The sequence below is a fragment of the Podarcis filfolensis genome (genome assembly GCF_964270895.1).
Source record: "Podarcis filfolensis genome assembly, chromosome: 10".
Classification (NCBI taxonomy): domain Eukaryota; kingdom Metazoa; phylum Chordata; class Lepidosauria; order Squamata; family Lacertidae; genus Podarcis; species Podarcis filfolensis.
In genome coordinates, this window is record NC_139612.1 from 42,702,562 (window position 1) to 42,724,655 (window position 22,094).

A 22,094-nucleotide genomic window follows, 5' to 3' on the forward strand; every position below is an offset into this window, starting at 1 on the left:
AGAGCAGCATCCACCAGAGTTCAGTAACCTCGTTCCAGTTCTGTTTGGGGCACTCAAATCAAGAGCGCTTCTCTTGGGAAGTGTTCTCTCCTGAGCCTGGCCAGCCTCTTTTTACAGATCCTGCAAAAAAAAGGACACAATGGTTCCAAGAAGGACCGTGAAATACTGCCTTTCGCTGCTGCTTTTGACCATCCTGCCTTCCCGACCTGCGTTGGAGGGTATGTTACCAAGAACTGGGTGTCTTTCCTTCCCCCTATTTTTCTTCACTGGTCTTTCTTTTTATTGTCCCTTGCTTTCTTTTTTCTGTTTCTCTTCTTTGTTTCTCTTCTTTTTGTTCTTTCTTTTGAGTGCGATGACTGGGGCCTTTATTAATGTCCAATGATTGTAGTCTCATGGGGGTGGTAAATGGTAGACGCCTGGGTGAGAGACAGGAAAATGTCAGTCTCCCAGGTGAGAGGCTGGGAGGAGAAATGAAGGATTCCTGGTGAGAGCTGGGAGGAACTACGGTCCTCTGTGGGGGGTTAGGGCTAAGAATTACTATTAAGAGAGGGCTCCGTATTCTGCTTACTTGATTTGTTTTCTTGGTAGTTCTCATTTTACTGTTTTATTCAATAATTTAAAATAAAATCTTAAAAACCAACCAACCAACCAACCCAGAGAAGGCTGTCTTACTTCCTGCTGGAAATGAAAAGGACAAGTTCATTGCTATCCTGTTAATTTCAATAGGGCTTCCTATGTGACTGCCTGCCTTTAGATCAGGGTCCCTGTTTACGTTAAGAAATATTTCTTAACAGCAGTTAATCCGAGTCAAGATAAATTCCTGAAGTACTCAATGTGCCCTCTTCATTGGAAACTACTGTTGCCCACCAGCTTCTGCCCCCTGGGGCTCTTTTGAGTATGGACCACAGCTAACTATTCAGTGACGATTCATAATTATGGGAACTAATGGAAGCACTCCTAACTTATTTACCTCAGAGTAAACTGCATTGAATTTGATAGGACCCTCGGAGCAATTCTAACTATGTCTGCTCAGGGGTTAGTTGACAATGGAACTTGAATTAGTCGTAACTAATTTGTTCCTTTTTTTTTCTATGGGGATTTTAGTGCCACTAAAGTAAACCTCGTTGTTTTAGTGAGATTTACTCCAGGTAAATTAGTACAAAAATGCAGTCTTAACCACAGCTAACCTTTTAATTTGGTTGGAGTATGCAGCTTTTGTGCTGTTTGTTGCAGTAACCTCAAGTTTAATATGACATCTGTTTAGCAGCATCATTACACTTCTGGTTTTATTTTGCTCTGGAAGGTTTCATAATAAGGAACGAGAGCTAATCCACACCTCTGGCAATAAAATGGAAACTTTCCCCTCTCTCTTTCAGTCTCCAATGTGGCCCTCACCGGAGAAGCTTTACAATCCAGCACCTACAACCCGCTGGGAGGAGCTATGAATGCCATTGATGGGTCTTTAGTAGGTATATTTACAGAGGGATCCTGCACCCACACAGATTATGAAAGTAATCCATGGTGGACGGTAGACTTGCAGGCGCAGTATCAAGTAGTCCATGTAAGCATCACCAATCGGGAAGACTGCTGTGCTCACCGTCTTAATGGGGCTGAAATCCGAGTTGGGAACTCCACAGAGAGAGGAGGCACCACAAATCCTAGGTACGGTATATAGATCGTATGCTTTGTAGCCAGGGAAGAAGAAGCCGTGGCCCTCCAGGTGTTACTGTAGTACCACTCTCATCATCCTTAGCCATTGTCCATGTTGGTTAGGGTTGCGATTTGGGAATTCAACAATAATTTGGTTGGCCACAGATTCCTTATCTCTGTCTTACACATTGAGATGTCATGAGGTACAATTTTCTGTTCTTCCCTATTTTCCGTTCCACTTCAGTTCATTGTCTGCCAAAAGCCACATTATTTCATTTTGCTGTCCGCTGTGGGAAAATTACATAATTTATGTAATTCCGTACATAAATTATATAAGTTACAAAGTCCTATGATGCCACCCCACTCATTTAAATGTAAAGAAAATGCAAATTGGGGGGTGTAATATAATCAATTGGACTGAAAGAAGCCAAAACAGCAAATGCTGATCGTATTCACTGGATCAATTTCTGTTCCGCACATGGAGTGAATTTGTCAACATTGGCCAATTCCACTTCTGTTTTTGCAACATCCTGTGGCATCCCTGCTTTACAGGATTATGGCACAGGGAGAACAATGTAGTGGAAAAGTTTCAGACAGATCCCTAGCTATTTGAGTTCCCCAAACATAGCAAATATTTGCTCTCTTTCCTGAAATTTTAATGTGTTTTCACCTTTCTGATAAAGTTCTTCAGTTATTGTTTAACACTGTTTCTTGATGTTTTCTTTTCTTTTCTAGATGTGCTGTAATAAATTCTTTGGATGCTGGGGAAACACGCAGTTTTTACTGCGAAGCGTCAAAAGGGCAGTTTGTTACAATTACCCTACCAAGGGGCGGATACCTCACGCTTTGTGAAGTCCAGGTGTTTGGTCAGAAGATAGATTCCAGTGGTAAGTAGGAAAGATATTGGTATCTGTTTATGTGCAAAGAGACTGAGGCTGCATACATCCCATGTACTTAAAGCACATTTAACTGCATGCTTCCCCCCCACCCCCCAAAATTCCTGGGATCTGTACTTTATAAAAGGGTGCTGGGAACTGTAGCTCTGTGAGAGGTAATTCACAGTTCCCAAGATTCTTTACAGGAAGGTATGTCCTTTAAATGGATGGTGTGTATCCAGCCTAATATACAGGAGAAACACAATGTCTATAATGCTGACTTATTCATTAATGGTCATTCTGGATGCTGTAGTAGCAGATTTTCTTCACTGAGAAGGTGTTGAAGCAGATTACCTTTGAGGTTCCTTCCAGTGCTATGATTCTGCCATGCCAGAGATCCCTGGGAACTGTAGCGTTATATGAGGGAATCTTTCATTAAAGTAATTTTCCCCACAATTCTATGGAAGAAGCCATGACAGTTACATCATTATAATCCATTCCAAACCCAGCACAATATTTTCTAAAACTTTTCCCCCTCTCCTCCCCTGTGACCCACACCTTCTTCAAATCTGCTCTGCAGGGTTGGGAAAACACCCACGTGGTAAGAATTTACTTCTACACCGTTTGTTCATTTCCCAGGTGAGGGAACACCCTTTTAAATAAAAACATGGAGCCAAGAAAATAACAGCAACAGATTCAGCAGAAACTGGGTTTATTAACGCTATTGCAATAGGACAACCTTGCTAACCAGTTGTTCAGCAGAACTGCTAGTTAGAAAAGACTGACATCAGGCACATCAGAACAATATATAGCAGTTTCAAACACAGCCACAAAAGTCATAAAACTTCAAAACATCCTTCTACATGCATCAAGAAAGGTTGCAAGTCATGGGATGTAAAGATATGTACATGACTCCACATTGGAATCAACTTCCTTGGGGTGCCCCCAAAAATTAGGTCTCAACTATCTCATTTTAACTCCAGTTATCTTGGCAACCAAGCTTTCAGTAGGGTCTGTGGGCATTCCAATCCCTCAGTTTACTCCCCTGTTCCCAAAACATGTCAAAGACCTTCAAGAAGAGATGCTGGATTAACACCCGGGTGCTAACTCAAAACAGACATAGCAAAATGTTTTGGCTGTCACTTTCCAGGTCAGATAGAAGAGATGGAATGCAGCCTAGAAGGGGCAGCAGTGTGGAAAGCAACCCGTTCAGAGCATTGGAAGTTAATCCCTGTTATCTCTGTTTCCCCAGAGATAATTCAATAACCAAGATTTATAGCTTGGCTATCATTAATCACCACATCATAATCTCTGCTAAGCTAGAAGGTCGGCCAGAGATATCTAGTCCACCATGTTTTCCTCCCGGAAGTCCACTTTCCTGGACTCTTGATTATGACTTTCATACCCTCTGCTGAATTTTATCTTTGCATGGTTTTAATTGTTGTGATTGACATTTCATTCTTTTTCTCTGCATGCTGCTCTGATAATTTTATCAACGGGAACCCAAGGATAAATAAATAAATAAATAAATCTCTCTAGACTGTGCTGAATGAATTACATCAGCAGATAAAGCTCAGCTAAGCCTTTTATTTCTTTTTATTATAAATTTTTGGCAGCTGACCATGAGCCAGAGAAGAACAAGCCACTCACACCAGGAGAACAAGTTAACACTTCTGGTAAGTAGACCATTGCATTCTGCTAGTTGGGAAGGAATGTTGCTGGTATTGTAGTCTTGTAAATGTGGATGCCAGTTTGGACATGATTCAGCCACTTTTAAGCAATTTCTGCAATGTGAGTTCTTTAAAGTCACTCAGCGCTACTTCCTGATATCCTTTAACTCAAGGGAAGCTGCTGAGCTCATCCATCCTTGGCCATTGGACAGTGGTTTGTGTTGATAGGAGTTGGAGTCCAACCAATCTGGAGGGCCATGGATGCCCCATCTCCGCTTCAACTAGAGATTCTGGTGAATGAATTTAGGACTTGAGAATTCAAGGCATTTGCTCGCCCACTGATTGATGGGCCCTCAACTTTAGCAATAAGACTAGCACTTATAATTCATTCATATATTTATTGCAGATCCATTTTGTATATTCTCATCACCATTGCTCAGTGATTTAAGTGTAGACAGCTTACATAAAAAAGAAATGAAATAAGCATTATTTTTTAAAAAATCACAATTGCCAATAAAGAAATACAGGATGCAGCTGTGTGATTTACTAAGTCAATAATAAAACATAATCAGGAGAAAACAATGAATGGCCTGGTCTAAATCAAATCAAAACAATTACATTTCCCCCCCCCCCCAAAAAAGAAGATAAAAAGTAACCTTAAACTGTACTAAATCCAGACATTCACATAGATCTGCTGGACTTGACGCTCCTGAGCTGCTGTGTTTGCATATGAAATGAAATTAAACCAAATGGGGAATAAGCGATCTTGGGCTCATTGGATCCTGAACACTTTCAAGATTATTTCAAGATTTTCTGCTCTTTCTTATAGTTCCCAATGTGGCTCTTGAAGGGAAAGCATTTCAGTCCAGTATCTACAATGCACTTGGAAACCCTGAGAATGCCATCGATGGGCATATAATTAGTGACTATATGCGTGGCAGCTGCACACACACACAACTAGAATTTAATCCATGGTGGACAGTGGATTTGGGAGCAGAGTTTCGTGTGTCCAGGGTTAGCATCACCAATCGAGGAGACTGCTGTGCGAGGCGGATAAATGGGGCAGAAATCCGAATTGGAAGCTCACCAGTAAAAGGAGGAATCACAAATCCATGGTACGGTAACAGAGTGATGTTATTGATGGGATCATACCTGACTTTTCTTCCTTAAGTTCCTAAGAAGAGCCCTGCTAGATTAGATGAAGGCCAAGATTGAATAGTCTAGCACCTTGTGTTCTGTAGTAGCCAACCACATGCCTGCTGGGACCCCATATATAGAACATGAGGACAACAGCCCTCTTCAGCCATTGACCCTAGTAACTGATATTCAGAGACATGTTGCCTCTCACCTATCCTGCAGTATGACTTCTGGTTAATACTGACACACGAACTGGTTTCCATTCAAGGTGTGCGACAATTAGATCATTGGCCTCAGGGGAAACAGCCATTTATGACTGTGGAGAATTGCAAGGGCAGTATGTGACTATCACCATCCCAGGCATTCATATCCTCTCACTGTGTGAAGTTCAAGTGTTTGGTGAAAAGCTACCTTCCTCGGGTAAGTGTGGAGGATTCCTTCTCATGTTGTGGTTTGGTGGGCTGCTGACCGATGTTGTCCTTGAAAAGAAATGGATGGGAGATGTCTAGGCTAGGAAGTCTTTAATGGCAAGGGAACCTCTGGAGAAGGAATCCATCTCTTCTATTGGATGCTTCATGTCACATGTGCCTCTTTGTCTTTTAATAGCTGCAGTATCAAGTGATGATGTACACCAGAGGCAGGGGATCTTTAGCCCATAGGCCTATATAGGCTTGCTAGGCCTCCCTGTTTTGGCCAGGGGGCTATATCAGGAAAGCCGTGCTCACTTGTCCTACAACAGACGACATATAGATGACTTTAACATCTTCATGAAGAAGATGCTGATGCCCTGAGGGTAAAGCTGTGCCTGTAAACCTCTACCCTGCTCCCTTAGAGGCATGGAAGCTTTACCAGTAGAAAGCTGGCAACTTTAGTTAGGAGAAGGCTCAGAGTTCGGTTGTTGACTCAGTCTAGAATGTTTACACCTGTTCTTCCCTTTTCCCATACCCATTATATTCATTGATATTCCTGTGGGACACTGACAAAATTCTTCTCAAGGTCTGTGCTATTTGGGGGTTTGTGATACTAGTGATCCCCATCAACCAAGTATACTTGGGGTTGTTGTTTTCTAAGTAAGGTTTGGCATGGCTCAGATATTTTTCATCACCTAGGAAGTGTTGCTTTGACACTCAATATATGTTTTGTCTAGGAGATGAAAAAGAGACCTCATCTGGAACTACGCAAGAAGCAGAAGGTCAGTAAATGATCCTCACATTCATGCGTTCTAAAAGCCTAAAACATTATATACAAGACATGAACAAGCAGTATTTATTTAGCTGATTAGTTTGAATCAACATGGTAAATTTGGTCTTCGTCACCTCACCAAACACTTCCAGCAACTCTACACTTGTCCCTCTTGTTCCTAAGCTGCTATAAGGCGGCTCATTTCAACTTTCAGAACACAGCCCTCCTTCCCATCCAGGAATCCTTAAGGCAGTGACCTGGGACCTTTCAGATCTTATTGGACTCCAACTCCCATCAGCCCCCACTTGCATGGCCAATGGCCAGGCATGATGGGAGTTGAAGTTCATTTTTTTCTTGGAACTAAATTTGCTCCGTGGAGCTGGATTCACACTGAACTCATTCAGACTTGCTTCCTGGTATGTTTGCTTAGAAATACAACAAAGCACCCAGAATGAAATCATTCTCATATATTGCTAATCTTTTACTTACATTGATTTCTTCCACTAGTTTTTTCACCAATTGAACAATGGGAAAAAGCAAGAGAACCCAAACAGCCGTGGGAAGAAGCAAAAGAGAAGTGGCAACCCTATACAACGGGTAAGCTGACCCTTGTACTGAAGATGAATGTGAAAGATCAGACCTGGTGGTATATGTATTTTTCTTACGGATTGCATAGGAAACTTACCCAGGAGCTCCTGTATGCTCACACAGAGGACACTTGATTTATAAGTGCCAATGTTAAAATATTACTGTTGATATCATAAACCACTCTTCCCTAAGTACATCCTATCAAGCAATTCCTACAACTGTGGATGGGAACATGAGATTTCGGAGGCATAAGGTAAAAGCCCTCTTGTGGATAGAGGTGCTCAAATACACATACAGAAACAAGGACTCATGTATGCATGAATGCAATGCCCTGGTGTGCACAGAACCCCCAAATGTTAATTATTCATTCCACTAATATTTGAGAGCCTACTTTGCAAGTTCCTGTTCCTTCTGGATAGTTTTGCTAAGCTGTTTCTTAGTGGAAACACCTCTCTTCCGTTGGTTTTTTTTTCTTGTAGTCTACAATGCAGCTCTTGAAGGAAAGGCATTCCAGTCCAGCATCTTCAATGATCTGGGATCTGCTGAGCATGCCAATGATGGCTCTACGTCTGCTGACTATTTGCGTGGACACTGCACTCACACCCAAGAAGAAGCTAATCCGTGGTGGACAGTGGACCTTAGGGAAAGATTTGATGTGTCCAGTGTAGTGATCACCAATCGAGGGGACTGTTGTGCGGAAAGGATAAATGGTGCTGAAATTCGAGTTGGGGACTCGGATGAAGAAGGAGGCATCAGAAATCCTAGGTATTGCCAATGTCAGCTACCCAAGGGTGCCAGGCCTAGGACTGGGCATTTGACTGGTCCGATTTAGTCAAGTGGCCAATCAAAAATGGTAAAGCAATGATAAAGTATTTCTTAAAAGATTAACTTTATTAGAAGAATAAGCAAGACTCTTTCACAATTAACAGTAGACTAGCTTTTTAAATAACAAGAATACAAAGCTGAAAATGAATGAACTGCAGCCAAAATCTTATGTTCATTTTTCACATGGTCTAGACCTCATCTGAAGTCTGCAAAAAACAAAGCCAAATACGTGGTCAGTTTACGGGCTAAGTGAATGGCTAAGTGACAGTATTTGACTAGTGAATTGACTGGTATCCTTGCCATATTTTGGATAAAGCATTCATTAGCATAAGACCTTGTTCATGCTTGCCCCTCACCCCCCACCAGGTATTGAACTTGTTGCTGATTGTATTCTTTAAATCTCTCAGTAAGGCTAACATACTGGTTTCCTTTCAAGGTGTGCCACCATCACTTCACTGGGTTTGGGAGAAACAAAAAAATATGACTGTGAGGGAATGCTGGGACGGTATGTGACTATTACCATTCCAGGCGAAGCCAAATATCTCACCCTCTGTGAAGTTCAAGTTTTTGGTCACAGGAGAGCTCCCCCAGGTATGTATAAAAATTTCCCAACAAGTACCTGAGTTGGTATTTGTTGGCATAATTACTTTTTGCTGGAGAAACAGTTGTCTGAGCTGGGTATGGGCACTTTCAGGTGTTTGAAATAAGACGTTCTCAGTACTCTAGGCTGGAATATATTATTACGGTTTTGAGGGGTCAGTCTGGTTGATGATTCCCTTCAAAATCTGTGATAGAGATTAGACTCTATACAAGGAAACCAGTCAAACCAGTTACTTTGTTCAGGTAATGGCATTAGCAGGCCAGGTAAGTCCTGCCATTCATATTAGAAAGACTTATGTCTCACAACAAATGTAACTGATCTGTAGAAAACACAACCTGAAAAAGACACAGTGCAGGTACTTTTGTAAACTAAGAAAACCTTTAATAACAATTATTTTTAAAAAGAAAAGAAAGAGTTTGCCCTGTTGCCCTCCGTCTTGTGCTCAGGTTGTATGTATTTATAAATGAAACTATATATCCTAAAGACATCAAAGTCTCCAAAGATCTTCATTTCAAGGAAACTTCATTCCAGCACACCTGGAGTCTCTTGCTGCTTGGAGATTGGGGTGCACACAACAATATCCATTAGCCTTGTAACATTTGTTTATCCATCTATCCACCTCTCTCTCTCATCTATCTATCATCTATCTATCTATCATCTATCTATCTATCATCTATCTATCTATCTATCTATCTATCTATCTATCTATCTATCATCTATCTATCTATCCTATTTATTTCTCCCTAACAGGGACTTAAGGTGGCTAACATGTAAAATAGGAACAGCTAAAAACATTGGGGAAAATATCATTAAAAACAATTAAGCTTTAATATCTCTATCTCTGTCTCATCTACAAACACACACAAATACACTATTAACCAAGAAAAAGGGCCAGTCAGCAAATAACTATACCATGGGCACGTCCAGATTGGTGACTCATGTTGCTATCCAATCATTTGTTTCTCTACTGAGAGCTACAAGTTGAACTGTGTGTATGTGTGTGTGTGCGTGTGTGTGTGTGTGTACACACCCCTTTGATGTATACAATCTGCTACGTTGCATCCACACTAGTGGGTGTGACAAAGCTGAGATAAGGGCACTGCATTGTTCAAGCAATATCTGGAAACCCAGAACTAGTTTTCTTGTTTAGTTGTGTGAGCATTACTTTCCCTTTCCTGCAGTTCCCAATGTGGCCCTCGAAGGTGAGGCATCCCAGTCCAGTACCTACAACCAACTAGGAGTTGCAAAGAATGCCATTGATGGGTCCACCTGCACTAACTATATGCGTAGATCATGCACTCACACGGATATAGAGCTGAATCCATGGTGGGCGGTGGACTTGAAGGGAGAATTTGATGTGTCTAGCATAAGCATCACCAATCGAGAAGACTGTTGTGCAGACCGGCTGGATGGGGCTGAAATCCGCATTGGCAACTCCTTTGAGAATGGTGGTTCTGCAAATCCCAGGTACCTGCTGGCTGAATGTTCTCAAGGGGGTCACAAGGATAAGGCACAGAGAAGACAATACCATGAGGAAGATGAGACAATGCAGAAACCACAGATAAAAAATATATCTGTGAAATGCAGTGATCTTCCATTATTCATCTGTATCTTTTATTCTTTTCAGTGTGGATCAGGTTGACCAGCAGCCATCCAGATGTGGCTGGACTACAACTCCCATCACCCCTGACCTTTGGCCTGGGGCTGATGGGAGTTGGGTTCCTACAACTTCTAGAGGTCCACTGGTTAGCGATTCCTGGCATAAATCATGTTGCAGTTGGTGGTGTCCTTCAGTCACCTAATATTATTAACATGAATGGATTTCTTTTTCAAGGTGTGCCACTATCACCTCACTAGGTGCTGGAGAAACCCGCAGTTACAGTTGTGGAGGATTCAAAGGGCAGTATGTAACATTGACCATCCCAGGCATTCGGTATCTCACCCTGTGTGAAGTCCAAGTGTTTGGTGTGAAGGTGGATACATCTGGTGAGTAAAAAGGTTTCTTGGGTGGATAAGAAATGTGGATAAGCCCTTAGTGGTGCAATTGATGCCTATCCCCATTTGCTGATAACTGAGCACCAGGCTCAGCATTACTGGCATTAGGCATGTAATAATAATAATAATAATAATAATAATAATAATAATAATAATATCATCTTTATTGTCATTGCCCCCTCTCGGGGACAACGAAATTACTTGACTGCTCCATAAAAACACTAATTAAACAATACAGTATAGTACAGCAAGGAAGATTAGATGACTTTCAAAGTCCAGGCTTCCCATTCAGGGCCAAGATCGCTCTGGAGAAGAAGCTGTTCTTAAGACGGCTCGTTCTTGTCTTCATCGTCCTGTATCTCCGTCCCGACGGCAGGAGCTCGAAGAGACAGTGACCAGGATGCGATGGATCTTTTACTATGTCCAGTGCCTTCCTATGGCACCTTGTGGCATAAATCTGCTCTAAGGTGGAGAGTGGGCAGCCAACAATGCTCTCTGCTGCCTTAACAACTCTGCACAACCCCATCCTGTCCTGGGTAGTACAGCTTCCGTACCACACACATAAGCCATAAGTAAGCACGCTCTCAATGGCACAGTGATAGAAGGCAAGCAGCAGTTTCTGTGGAAGATGGTTTTTCCTTAAAATTCTCAAAAAGTACAGTCTCTGCTGCGCCTTCTTCACAAGCCCACTTGTGTTGACACTCCAGGACAGATCCTCTTGTAATTCAATGCCCAAAAATCTGAACGTTGTTACCCTCTCCACACAGACCCCATCAATCAAAAGTGGCTGGACATTGCTCTTCTGTCTCCTGAAGTCCACCACAATGAGTTCAGCACTAAACTGTTCTAAAACAATTGTGCTTCTAGTCAAGACCTCCCCATTTGGAACGCAGAAAGTGCAAAAGTGAACGGGGCATTTTATCCCAACAGCCAGAAAGGAGCCACCCTAAGGAGACAGGTGGAGATTGGGCAGATGGGGACCCTTTCCCCTCATCATCTGAGGAAGCTTGATGTTGTCAGAATTGGACACTTCTTCTTGTTTTGGATGTAATCACATATAATCATCTTCCCATCTTGAATTCTGCAGGACATCCAGACATCCCATCTGAAAAGGAAGAAGCATAATTGAGAGTAAGTTCATTTCTCTTTAAATTCACAGATCTAAAAGATCTGCCACCCCCAATATTTGCAGAGGTCTACAAGGACTGGTTCTGAACTCTGCCTTGGACTGAATTTTGGGTGAAGTTTTGGGCTTCCACTCAGACAGATTCCCCAAATTTGGCTGAGAGGCTTGCTTCAAATTGGCACCATTTTCTCACATGCTTCAGAGCTACCAACCTAGAGGAAGTGGAGTTTTAGGCTATGCTGATCTCACTTCAGTCGCATCCTTCCCTATAGGAACAAAGACCTCAAGAGCTGAATCAGAGAACTGCCTCTATTGTCAAACATTGTGTTTATGGTGATATATACATTTATTTTATGGTGGTATATATCTGTCCATGGTTTTAGTGTGTGACAGCTGTTTCATTCATATGTATCCTTCCATATAGCAAAGATGGCATGGTAATGTTCTATTGCTTCAGATAGGCAAAGAAGACAATTTTCCACTCTGCAAGCTTTGCGAAGGATTGCTCCTAACTGAATTTCATATCATTATCTCTCTTGAGTTTATTTCATTAGGCAGAAAACCCTATGTGTTTTTTGTATTTTTTTTGTATGTAGTCCTTGTGTATTGTAGGTAACCTTGGATAATTCATACAGAGGCAGAATATACAGTATATATTATTTCAAAAGAAAATAAATAATTGAGGCTGTGGTCATCCCACATGAATGTGTGAACTAGCCTTAAAAGGCCGTGGAGTGAACAACACTTTTCTAATAAGACAGAAGACAGTTAATATTTTAATTATTAGTTTTAATAACCTATATTGCTTGTTTAATATTGTTTTGCAGTATATTGTCCAGGGAATGTTTGTAGATGCGTAGCTGTAAACATGTAATGCATAAAATAAACAACCCTGGCAGGTTGCATCCCAAGGAGAGCACAGATCCTGCAACCCACAAATCACCCTGGTATCTCAGCTGCCTTATTTTTCTTTCCACATAGATTACATTGCATGGGACAGCAGAAATTGTGAAACCAAGAGCCCCTACATTTGTAGAAAGACACCACAAATTATCGTTAGTAGGGACTAACAAGGAGGAACCCTGGCTGGCTGTCTAGAAGAACCTGCACCCAGAGGGATGTCAACTCCTTCCATGACTGCTAAACTCACCTGCTACTCACCTATAGGTTGAAATCCCAAATAAACAGTAGAACTTGCAACTCTATGTGGCTGGGTGTGTCATCTGTTACAAGATGGGGAAACGTATTCCTTGATTTTTCTTACGTACTTTATTTATTTGAATAGTCATAATTCTCACTTTTTCAAACAATTTAAAAATGGCAGACATATTAGTAAAAGCTGTTGGGAAGCAATCTCAGATTTGAAAGGCCATTGTGACTGAGTCAGACCAATGGGTCCATTTGGATCAATATATGAATGTACTGTAACAGAGACGGAACACATGAAACCACAGCATGGCCCATGGGCTTTGTTTCCATGTAGAATATATATGGGAGAAAACCAGCCATGTTATTCTGTTGTGGCAAAAACACATTTGTTATGAACAAAATGGTGATTCTGCCCAACAGGTGAGGCAAGGGTATGGTTGTACCACTGAGCTTGGCTGTGGACCAGACTCTCCTTATTGGGTGTCGTCCAGATGTTGAACTGCACCCCCAGGAGCCCCAGTCAGTTTGGTTGGAGGAGGTTACTGTAGGCAATGGGTTTTTGAGATCACAGATTGTACTCCTTGCTTCCTACTGCCATTCAACTGCCATTCCTCCTCCTTTATGGCCACGTTGCACAAAGCTGCCAACTGATCTGATAAAGGAGACACTCCTCTCTCTCTCTCTCTCTCTCTCTCTCTCTCTCTCTCTCTCTCTCTCTCTCGTAAGCTGATTGAGTTTGTTCATAACTTGCAAACAGGTCTGTCAGGTTGTTCCCAAGGCTGTCCTATTTTCCAGATTAGATTACATCTTTCGGCATTGAATAAATATTGCTATAGCTGAATAATGTTGATTTTCAGGAACTGAAGCTGCTAGTCTTGAACTCTGTTGCAGAAAAAGTTGAATGGATATTGACAGCCTTCCAAAAACCACCCGGCAGCAGAGTTTCAGCTGTCTTTAGCTAGGCAGGATAAAATAAATATCTTGCATGCCTCCCATCCTCCTTTTACTCTTGGGTTGGAAAACAGGGAACATGGTCTTAAAACTGTTTAGGAATGGGTGCATCTGTCAAATTTGGTTTCTCTCAGATTTCCCTTCTGAAGTTCCAGTGATGCCAACACTGGATTTCCCGGGCCAGTTGACTGCATGTTGACTGGGGGCCCGACATCCACCCACTCAGTCCATAGGCAAGAACTGATGTTTATGTATATATATAAAATTATCCTAGTCTGTCTCACGGGGCAATTGCAAAGATAAAAAGAGGGGAGAACAAGGTACACAGGCTTGAGCTCCTGAGCTGAAAAACAAAATACAAATAAACAACAAGAAGCAGCAAATGTGTGCAGTTTCAGAACTGCACAGAAAATAAACACATTCAGAAAGAAATTTTGTCAATGATGATTTTTTAAATTAGAATTTTAACTTTTTTGTAATTTTAAGGTGTGCAATGATTTTACGGATGCATTTGCTGATTCGTTTTATATTTTACATTTATGTTTTGTGGTTACTGCATATGAATCAATGGTAGCCCAATGAAGACAAGGAGACCAGTAGTGGTTGTGTGGCTGACTTGGAAAATTGCATTTACTAGGTAGCAGTGAAGCCTCATTTATTCATTTACCTGCAAGTAAATCATACCAAAAACAGCCAGTTGTGTTTTCCACTGTAAAGGCAGGATACTTGGTGAGTGAATGAAATAATGTGGACATGCAGGACGGCACTTAAATATGCATACAGCTAATCTCTTCATCCAGTGACAGACTAGCAGCAATAACAAGATATTCCTCTTTTTTTCTGCCACCCTGGGAGGCCTGTCTGGGAGTCCCAGGTAGGGGCGGTCAGCATTCCTTCCTCTGATTGCTTAACAACAGAGTTTATGTTCTTGAGCATTCTTGGCAATAGCAGCTTCTCTGTATCTCCCTAATTGTTGCCTCCACATTTTGCTTTCTAGCTTTTTTTATAGATGTTTGATTGGCTTGCCCTCTTTTTAAAAAGAATGTTAAGAATCCAGGGCCCTTGTTGTGTTGGGGGTCTGGTACACGTGTACCCTCTATATTTCCTGTTGACAGTCCTGTTAATTTAAGATCTTCACATCACTGTGATATTTTTTTTAAGAATTCCAAGTCCTCAGAAGAAATCATCAACGTTTTGCATTAATTTCTCCTAATATGCCCATCTTTGTATGTCATTTTGCATAATATACTGTTGCACACCACCTCAATCTATCAGCAGTGCAAGATTCCAGTAGTTCTAGGTACTTACCCAGGGTTTGATTTCCCCAGTATGAGGGACAGCAAAGACACTGGTGTCTTTAGGATATATGGTGTACACACACACACACACACACACACACACACACACACAACTTGAGCCTATGATGGAGGGGCTGACAGCAAGTCTTGTTTCTCCCATAAATGCCGCCTGGGCATTTTTCAGCCAGAATTCACCAGAACTCAGTTCTGTCACCTCTCAGGTAGGCACCATTACCATTATAAGAGAACAAGTAAGGCATTCCTGCTGAGTTCCTGCACCTCTTTTTCTAGAAAAATAGTACTGGCTACAGCTTTGGATTCAGGCATGTCTCTCCACTGCCTACAGGAGTTGCCAGAAGCAGGAATACAAGGTGCAATGCACCCATCATAGAGAGTCCACTCTGGATTTGTGTAGGGATCAAACCAAATTTTATTGGTCAACCAAATACAGGTTAAAGCCTGAAATCAAACGTAAACAAACAGGTCACAAAAACATTATAGCACATAAGGTTAAATCATTATACACACCACAGGTATAGACAAATGGCCAAAAAAACTCCTCAGGGCACAAGACTGGACTCTTGGGCTTTCCTGAGTTGGGAGCCTTTTGTCACTGTCTTAACATAACTGATTTGTTCAAGCTAGACAACAGGTAAGGCTGTGGAGAATTAGCCATGGGGAACCAGGGACAGTTCCATGACAAAAGATCCTGAACAGCTTCCTGTGTGCTGGCATCTTCACACAACAGAGGGAGAAGAGGGAAAGCACTCATTCTCTTTTCTAAGCTCTACACAATTTCACAGTGCATGGAGATTCCTTGCACCAGAGGAGTAGTACTTTCCTGCTTTGAGAGAGTCCTATCAATGGGAGAGAAATATTTTGATAGCTTCCTTTGTTGGTTTGTCTTTGTCTGGCTTGCTTAACTTGTTCCAATCTTTTTCTTTTTGCATTCTTGTAACCACCATATCAGATGGATCTACTTCACTTAATATTTTGAACTGAACTATAGGGCAGATTCTTTTGCCTTTAATTCCTTTCAGCAACTCCTGGCCTAGTTGCTAAACTCCAGGCAGGACAGGTTTTTCTCTTGAGCAAAGCAAATTTGTGCAAGATGTTACAACACTCAACGGCTTTCTTACTTGAAGGAAATGGTAAATTATAGCAATAATAGGTAGAGAGTGACACATCACACCACCCAGTCTCTGTACTCCACAGACAAATGCCGTTCTTATGGGTTTAAAATTAATTAAAAACAGACCTCCGGGGCAAATGTCCTCTGGTCTCCACTCCATAAAATATTGGTAAGACAAGTTGAAACTACTTAACACAAAGTTAAAACAAAGTTAAAACTAATTTAGAACCTCGAGAGCTGTGGAGCAACCTGAGCTGTCAGCTTTCTCCCTTTCACTGTCAGTATGTGTACGGTTTGCTCCTTAGCCTTTTCTTCTCCTGAATATATTCCACAAGGCAGTGCATGTTTAGGTCCAGAATTTTCCTTTTCTTAGATGGGCTACCTTCCCGGATTGATGAGCCCCATCTGCCCCTCATTTCCCTCTACAGCATGTGCAGAAACCACCTTCTTGTCTATTGGACCCACTATTAGTCCCACCCGCTCAATCCCCAGGAGCCTGTCTTCACATGCAAGAGAGTCCTTTAATTCACCAATGGTTTGAAACCCATTGGCTGCCCTCACCTGGTTTAGCTGGCCAGTGAAAGCCATTCCTGGGGTGTGGCTGCTGTCGCATGCTGACAGTTTCTAGGAGCCACAGGTGAGAGCTGGGTGCAGGGTGGGGACCAAAGTTGGGCAAAGTACCCCAGGAACATGTCCCCCACCAGAGGTATCATCCCTCTCCTAACACCCTTGATAACATACTACTAAGTAACTGAAGAGGAGAGAATCAGAAATAGCAAAATATGCAACAATGTAGCACAGCACAAATGCTGAAGAGGTTGAAAAAGTTCTTAAAACACTTGGGGAAAACAAAAAGATATCATCACCTGGTGTTGAAAAGACCAAAACAATTGGAGTGCCACTGCCAAAAAGACCCTTAATCTGGTAGACACCCTTTCTTCTTTTGGAATGGACAATGAAGAGTGTCCAAAGAAGATCTATGGGTCCAAGGAGGCATCTTCACCATCATTTTATTTGGGTACCACATTTCCAGACTCTGGACTTACATCCCTGGAGAAGGTAGAATGGCGCCCTCTTTGTTGTCCTTCTGCTGACAGGTGAAGAGTTTCTCTTTCCAACAGGCTCTTGGAAACTGGCTGCTTTTAATGAAAGGGGTGAAGCACTGGTATGTTTTAAACAGATTTTGTATAGGTATATAGTTTTAATTCTTTTAATGTCTTTTTAATGATTTCTCCCCCTATGTTTTTAACAATTCTTGTTTTTATCTGTAAGCTGCCTTGAGTACTGTCAGGGGGGAAAGGTGATGTAGAAATAAATTAATAATAATAATAATAATAATAATAATAATAATAATAATAATATTTAAAAATATAGTTAAAACTATGCTCATGGTGATGTACAGCATGAATTTACATAATTACAAGTGTTACAAAAGTAGCCATAACAATACACAACCAAAGTAGAAAAAATTCATATAAATTAGGCCAGGTGGGAAAAGGACTGCAAGGCAGGGAGCAGGTCTTCCAGGATTAGCATTCAATACGGTCTCTTGGTTGGGCAAGGAGGCAATCCATTTTAGGTAATCTGACCCAAAGGCTGCTAATGGCTTTAAAGGTTAAAACCAGCACTCTGAATTGGGCCTAGGAACAGATCCACAGCTGACGGTAAAGAGCTGGTGTGATATGATTGGAATAGCTAATCCCAGAACAAGTGTTAGATGCTTCACATGACACAGCTCTATATAGGTTTGGAGCTGGAGGGGTCTTTTTGTGGTTTGTGATACAGTGTTTGTGTAACTTTGTTCTGAAAGAAAGAACTGAACTATTTATTTACATTTAAGACCATTGTTCATGTACTGTTTCTGATATTTTGTCTCATTTATCTCAGCCTGCCCTTTATCAACCTAATCTCCTCATGTTTTAATAACTGGCAAGAGGTCAAATATTTGCTTTGACCACAAAGTTGAAAGGAAACTTTGAGTGGTCTTTGCTATGAACAGTTTTCTGATTGGAGGAGAGCAGCATCCCGGGCAGTTTAATAACCCCCTTTCCACTCTCTTGTCAGCACTCAAGTCAAGAGCGCTTTTCTCTCTCTGTAAGTCTTGTCTCCTGAGCCTTGCCCAAAAAGGACACAATGCTTCGAGGAAGGACTGTGAGATGCTGTCTTTTGCTGATGCTCTTGACCATCCTGCCTACACGGCTTGCATTGCAAGGTGCGTTACCAAGAATTGGGTGTCATTCCTCCCGCTATTTTTCCTTCCCCCCCAATATTCACTGGTGCAAACCCATAGAAGGCTGGCTTAATTCCCACTGGAAAAGAATATGACAAGTTAATGGTGACTTACAGATATCCTGTTAATTTCAATAGGGCTTCCTATATGAGTGCCTGTCTTTAGATCTGGGCCTCTGTTTTGGTTAAGAAATATTTCTTAACAGTAGTTAATCAGAGTCAAGACAAATTCCTGAAGTGCTCAATCTGGCCTCCTCATTGGAAACTACTGTTTGGGGTTTTTATAATAATTTTTATTTTTAATTACAATCCAATAATAGTCTCATTATAGCAATACCAATTTACAATACAATTATTAATACCAATAGTTCAAATACCAAATTGTATAATTTAGATAAGGTGCCCCCCCCCCACATGCTAGAATTGATGGCTTGGTTATTTGCTTTATCTCTGCGTTCCAAAATCTTACTAATTTCCATTACATTCCGGTCATAATAATAATAATCCCTTATATACAACAACTGGAATATTAATAACTTCTATTCATGTTGACACATTAAATTATTTATAAAACTACAAGTCAGGAACTCAAACTATATCCTTGTTCTTCCTGTGTGTGACAATTATTCTGTCCGTAGTGTTTCTTCCTGTCCTTGTAAGATGTCATGTCTTTCTTTCACCCAGTTGTTGCTGTTATCCATCATGCCTTGAGTGAAGCTGATATCCCATTGTTGTTCCAGAAATTTCTCCATCGTTCTGTCCCATGCTTCGTTGTTTTACAACTTTAATAACAGCTGCAAAAATCAGTCTGTCCCAATAAATAACCTGTTTTCACAATTTTTCCACTCAACCTGGGGAAAAGAGTGGTCTGTCAAACTGCAGATGACTCAGTAATGAACCTTATAAGTTCCTTGGCAAGTTCACAGATCTCCTTTTGTCCAAATGAAGATAAATGAGCAATTATACTTCCAATTAAATTAAATTCCAAGTGCTCTTAGCATTATTCAATTCATTCCATAAATAATAAAGGATGGAAAAGTCAGCTTTAAGTTTTCATCATAAACCTTTTGCAAAACAGAGCTTCCCTTCCCTTTTCCTTTTTTTTTTTACACACACAGTTCCGTTTAATGTTATATTGCATATCTATAATCCAATTTATTCCATCCTCGTTGTACAAATATAAATTGAACTAAACATTCAGAGGAGAGTTGCCAAGTCATAATTGTAGAGAAGAAAAAATTTAAATAAAGAAACCATAGGCTCCCCTCCCCCAACACCGTCTTTGGCACTGAATGAGATTTTAGCTCTAATTCAAACCTTAAAGTCCTTGCAGTTGTTAATGTTCCACTGTGATCCCTATCTTTTCCAGTACGCACCTGTACTTTAGTCCAATTAAGCTCTAATTAACAGGATAATGTCTGCTTCTTAATGGTGGCATTGGAGGGTTTTAAGCAGGCAAAGTGCTTTTGCACTCAGCGCCTTCCTGCCTCTCGCAATCCATGCCAGAGTGAGAGCCAGGTACTGAGACAAACTGCGAGTGAAGCCCATTCCCCCTTGTCCCTAGGGGGAATTTGCAAGGATAATTACCCTCAATCACCCTTGTTTTTCCTTCACCAACAATCTCCCGCTGTTGTGGGAGCTGCCTGCATTAAGGCAGTGTGGAACCGGAAGCCCCTCACTGGGCAATTCTAGCCACGTTTGCTATGGGGTTGGTTTAATTGACAACAGAACTTGCATTAGTCACAACTAACTTGTTCCTTTGGTTTCAATGGGCTTTTAGTGTCACTGAAGTAAAGCTCATTGAGTTCAAGGAGATTTACTCCAGGTGAGTACAAGAATGCAGTCTAAAGCACAACCAACCTATACCCTTCAACATTCCTCAAATGAAAATAGGAAAATTTCACCCTCCCCTAACAATTGACACCATTCCTCCACCCCCTGAGCATTTCCACCACCACTACACCAATGGGACACAGCACACCCACCCTCCACCATCCTAGTCCCAATTTTATGGTATCTTTACAGCGTTTCCGTGTGCTGCTCTGGTTCGCCAGAAGCAGCTTAGTCATGCTGGCCACATGACCTGGAAGCTGTCTGCGGACAAATGCCAGCTCCCTCGGCCCATAGAGCAAGATGAGTGCCGCAACCCCAGAGTCGGTCACGACTAGACCTAATGGTCAGGGGTACCTTTACCTGTATTTACAAAAAGAAAAACACACTAATAAATAACTTAAAAGGGGGCAAGGTTAGACATGGGTGCACAAAGTGGTGTTTTTTAAAAAAAACCAAGACTCCTTGCATGCTGCTCTGCTCCCTTTTCCTGCCCAGGATGGTCCTGCTCCGTCTGCACCTTGAAGCCGGCGAGTGGTAGCAGCAGCCTCTCCTCCTCCTCACTCGCTCTCCTGCAGCTGCTTCAAGTGGCCATGGAGAATCCATTGAGAGGCCACCTTAGAGGCACCGGGATGCTCCTGCACAGCTGCCACTGCTGGTGCCACCACTGCTGCTCCAAGCAAGCGCCAGCTCATTCTCCTCCCCAAGCTTCGTGGCGGTGGCAATGATGGGGGAATTGGGGGCATTCCAGAATCAAATCAGAAGCCAGGATGGCTTCTGTAATTCCAGAACTATCCCTGGAAAACAGGGACACTTGGAGGGTATGCTAACCTTTCGTGCTACTTGCTGCAGTAACCTCAAGTAGAATATGACATAGGTTTAGAGGCACCATTATACTTCTGGTTTTACTTTGCACTGGAAGCTTTCATAACACTGAATGAGGGCCCATCAACACTTCTGTTTGTGCCACAATTTCTAGGCAGAGAACTGTGATTTTTAGGCATGGGTGCAAGGGAGTGGGGTTTTTTATTTGTGCCACCACAGAAAACCTGTTTGACTTTTGCTTTGATTAAGCGGTAAACAGTGAGTTTTCCCAGGAAAGTGGTGTGACAAAAAAACGCTGTGCTTGGATCCATGCCTACAAATCACAGACCTGAAAGAAGCATTATTTTTTAAAAAATAATTTATTACAATTGCCAATAAGGAAATACAGGATACAGCTATGTGATTTACTAAGTCAATAATATAAAACATATGCTGAAGAAAAGAATGAATGGCCCATGATTACAAAGGGCTCCATTGTCTAAATCAAAACCATTATAAATCTTTCTTTCATAAAAGAAGATAAAAAGTAATCTTAAAGTTAAAGGTAAAGGGACCCCTGAATGTTAAGTCCAGTCGCGGACGACTCTGGGGTTGTGGTGCTCATTTCTCTATACTTAATCTTAAACTGTATTAAATCCAGACATTCACATAGACCTGCTGGACCTAACGCTCCAGAGCTGCCGTGGTTGTTTATGAAATGAAATAAAACCAAATGGTGAATAAGCGATCTTGGGCTCTTTGGCCCATGGGCACTTTCAGCTTTTGTGATAATTTTTTCAAGATTTTCTATTCATTCTTATAGTTCCCAATGTGGCTCTTGATGGTAAGGCATCACAGTCCAGTATCTACAATGACCTTGGAAAGCCTGAGAATGCCATTGATGGGTCACCATCTACTAACTATATGGATGGCCACTGCACACACACAAAACTAGAACTGAATCCATGGTGGACAGTGGATTTGGGAGCAGAGTTTCGTGTGTCCAGTGTTAGCATCACCAATCGAGGAGACTGCTGTGCACTGCGAATAAT

General features: G+C 41.6%; 2 protein-coding genes across 3 annotated transcripts in view; both read left to right on the plus strand.

Annotated features, from left to right (window-relative positions):
- On the plus strand, positions 1-12,854 carry LOC310743467 (uncharacterized protein). 2 transcript variants are annotated; one of them, XM_083573784.1, is made up of 14 exons: positions 1-218; positions 1,377-1,662; positions 2,386-2,537; positions 4,142-4,201; positions 5,025-5,310; positions 5,601-5,752; positions 6,480-6,524; positions 7,022-7,111; positions 7,582-7,867; positions 8,364-8,518; positions 9,710-9,995; positions 10,363-10,514; positions 11,611-11,654; positions 12,631-12,854. In XM_083573784.1, the coding sequence occupies exons 1-13, from the start codon at positions 140-142 to the stop codon at positions 11,646-11,648; spliced, it is 2,067 nt and encodes a 688-aa protein (XP_083429910.1). In that variant the 5' UTR covers positions 1-139; the 3' UTR covers positions 11,649-11,654; positions 12,631-12,854. The 2 variants fall into 2 exon arrangements, with proteins under 2 accessions (XP_083429910.1, XP_083429911.1); XM_083573785.1 differs by lacking the exon at positions 6,480-6,524 and having other exon boundaries at positions 43-218.
- Positions 12,855-17,642: 4,788 nt separating this feature from the next.
- LOC310743484 (uncharacterized protein) overlaps positions 17,643-22,094 on the plus strand; it is a 28,980-nt gene continuing 24,528 nt past the window's right edge. The window contains exons 1-2 of the mRNA XM_083573814.1: positions 17,643-17,758; positions 18,244-18,391. The gene's annotated coding sequence lies outside the window, so the exon portion shown is untranslated. The remainder of the gene's footprint in view (positions 17,759-18,243; positions 18,392-22,094) is intronic.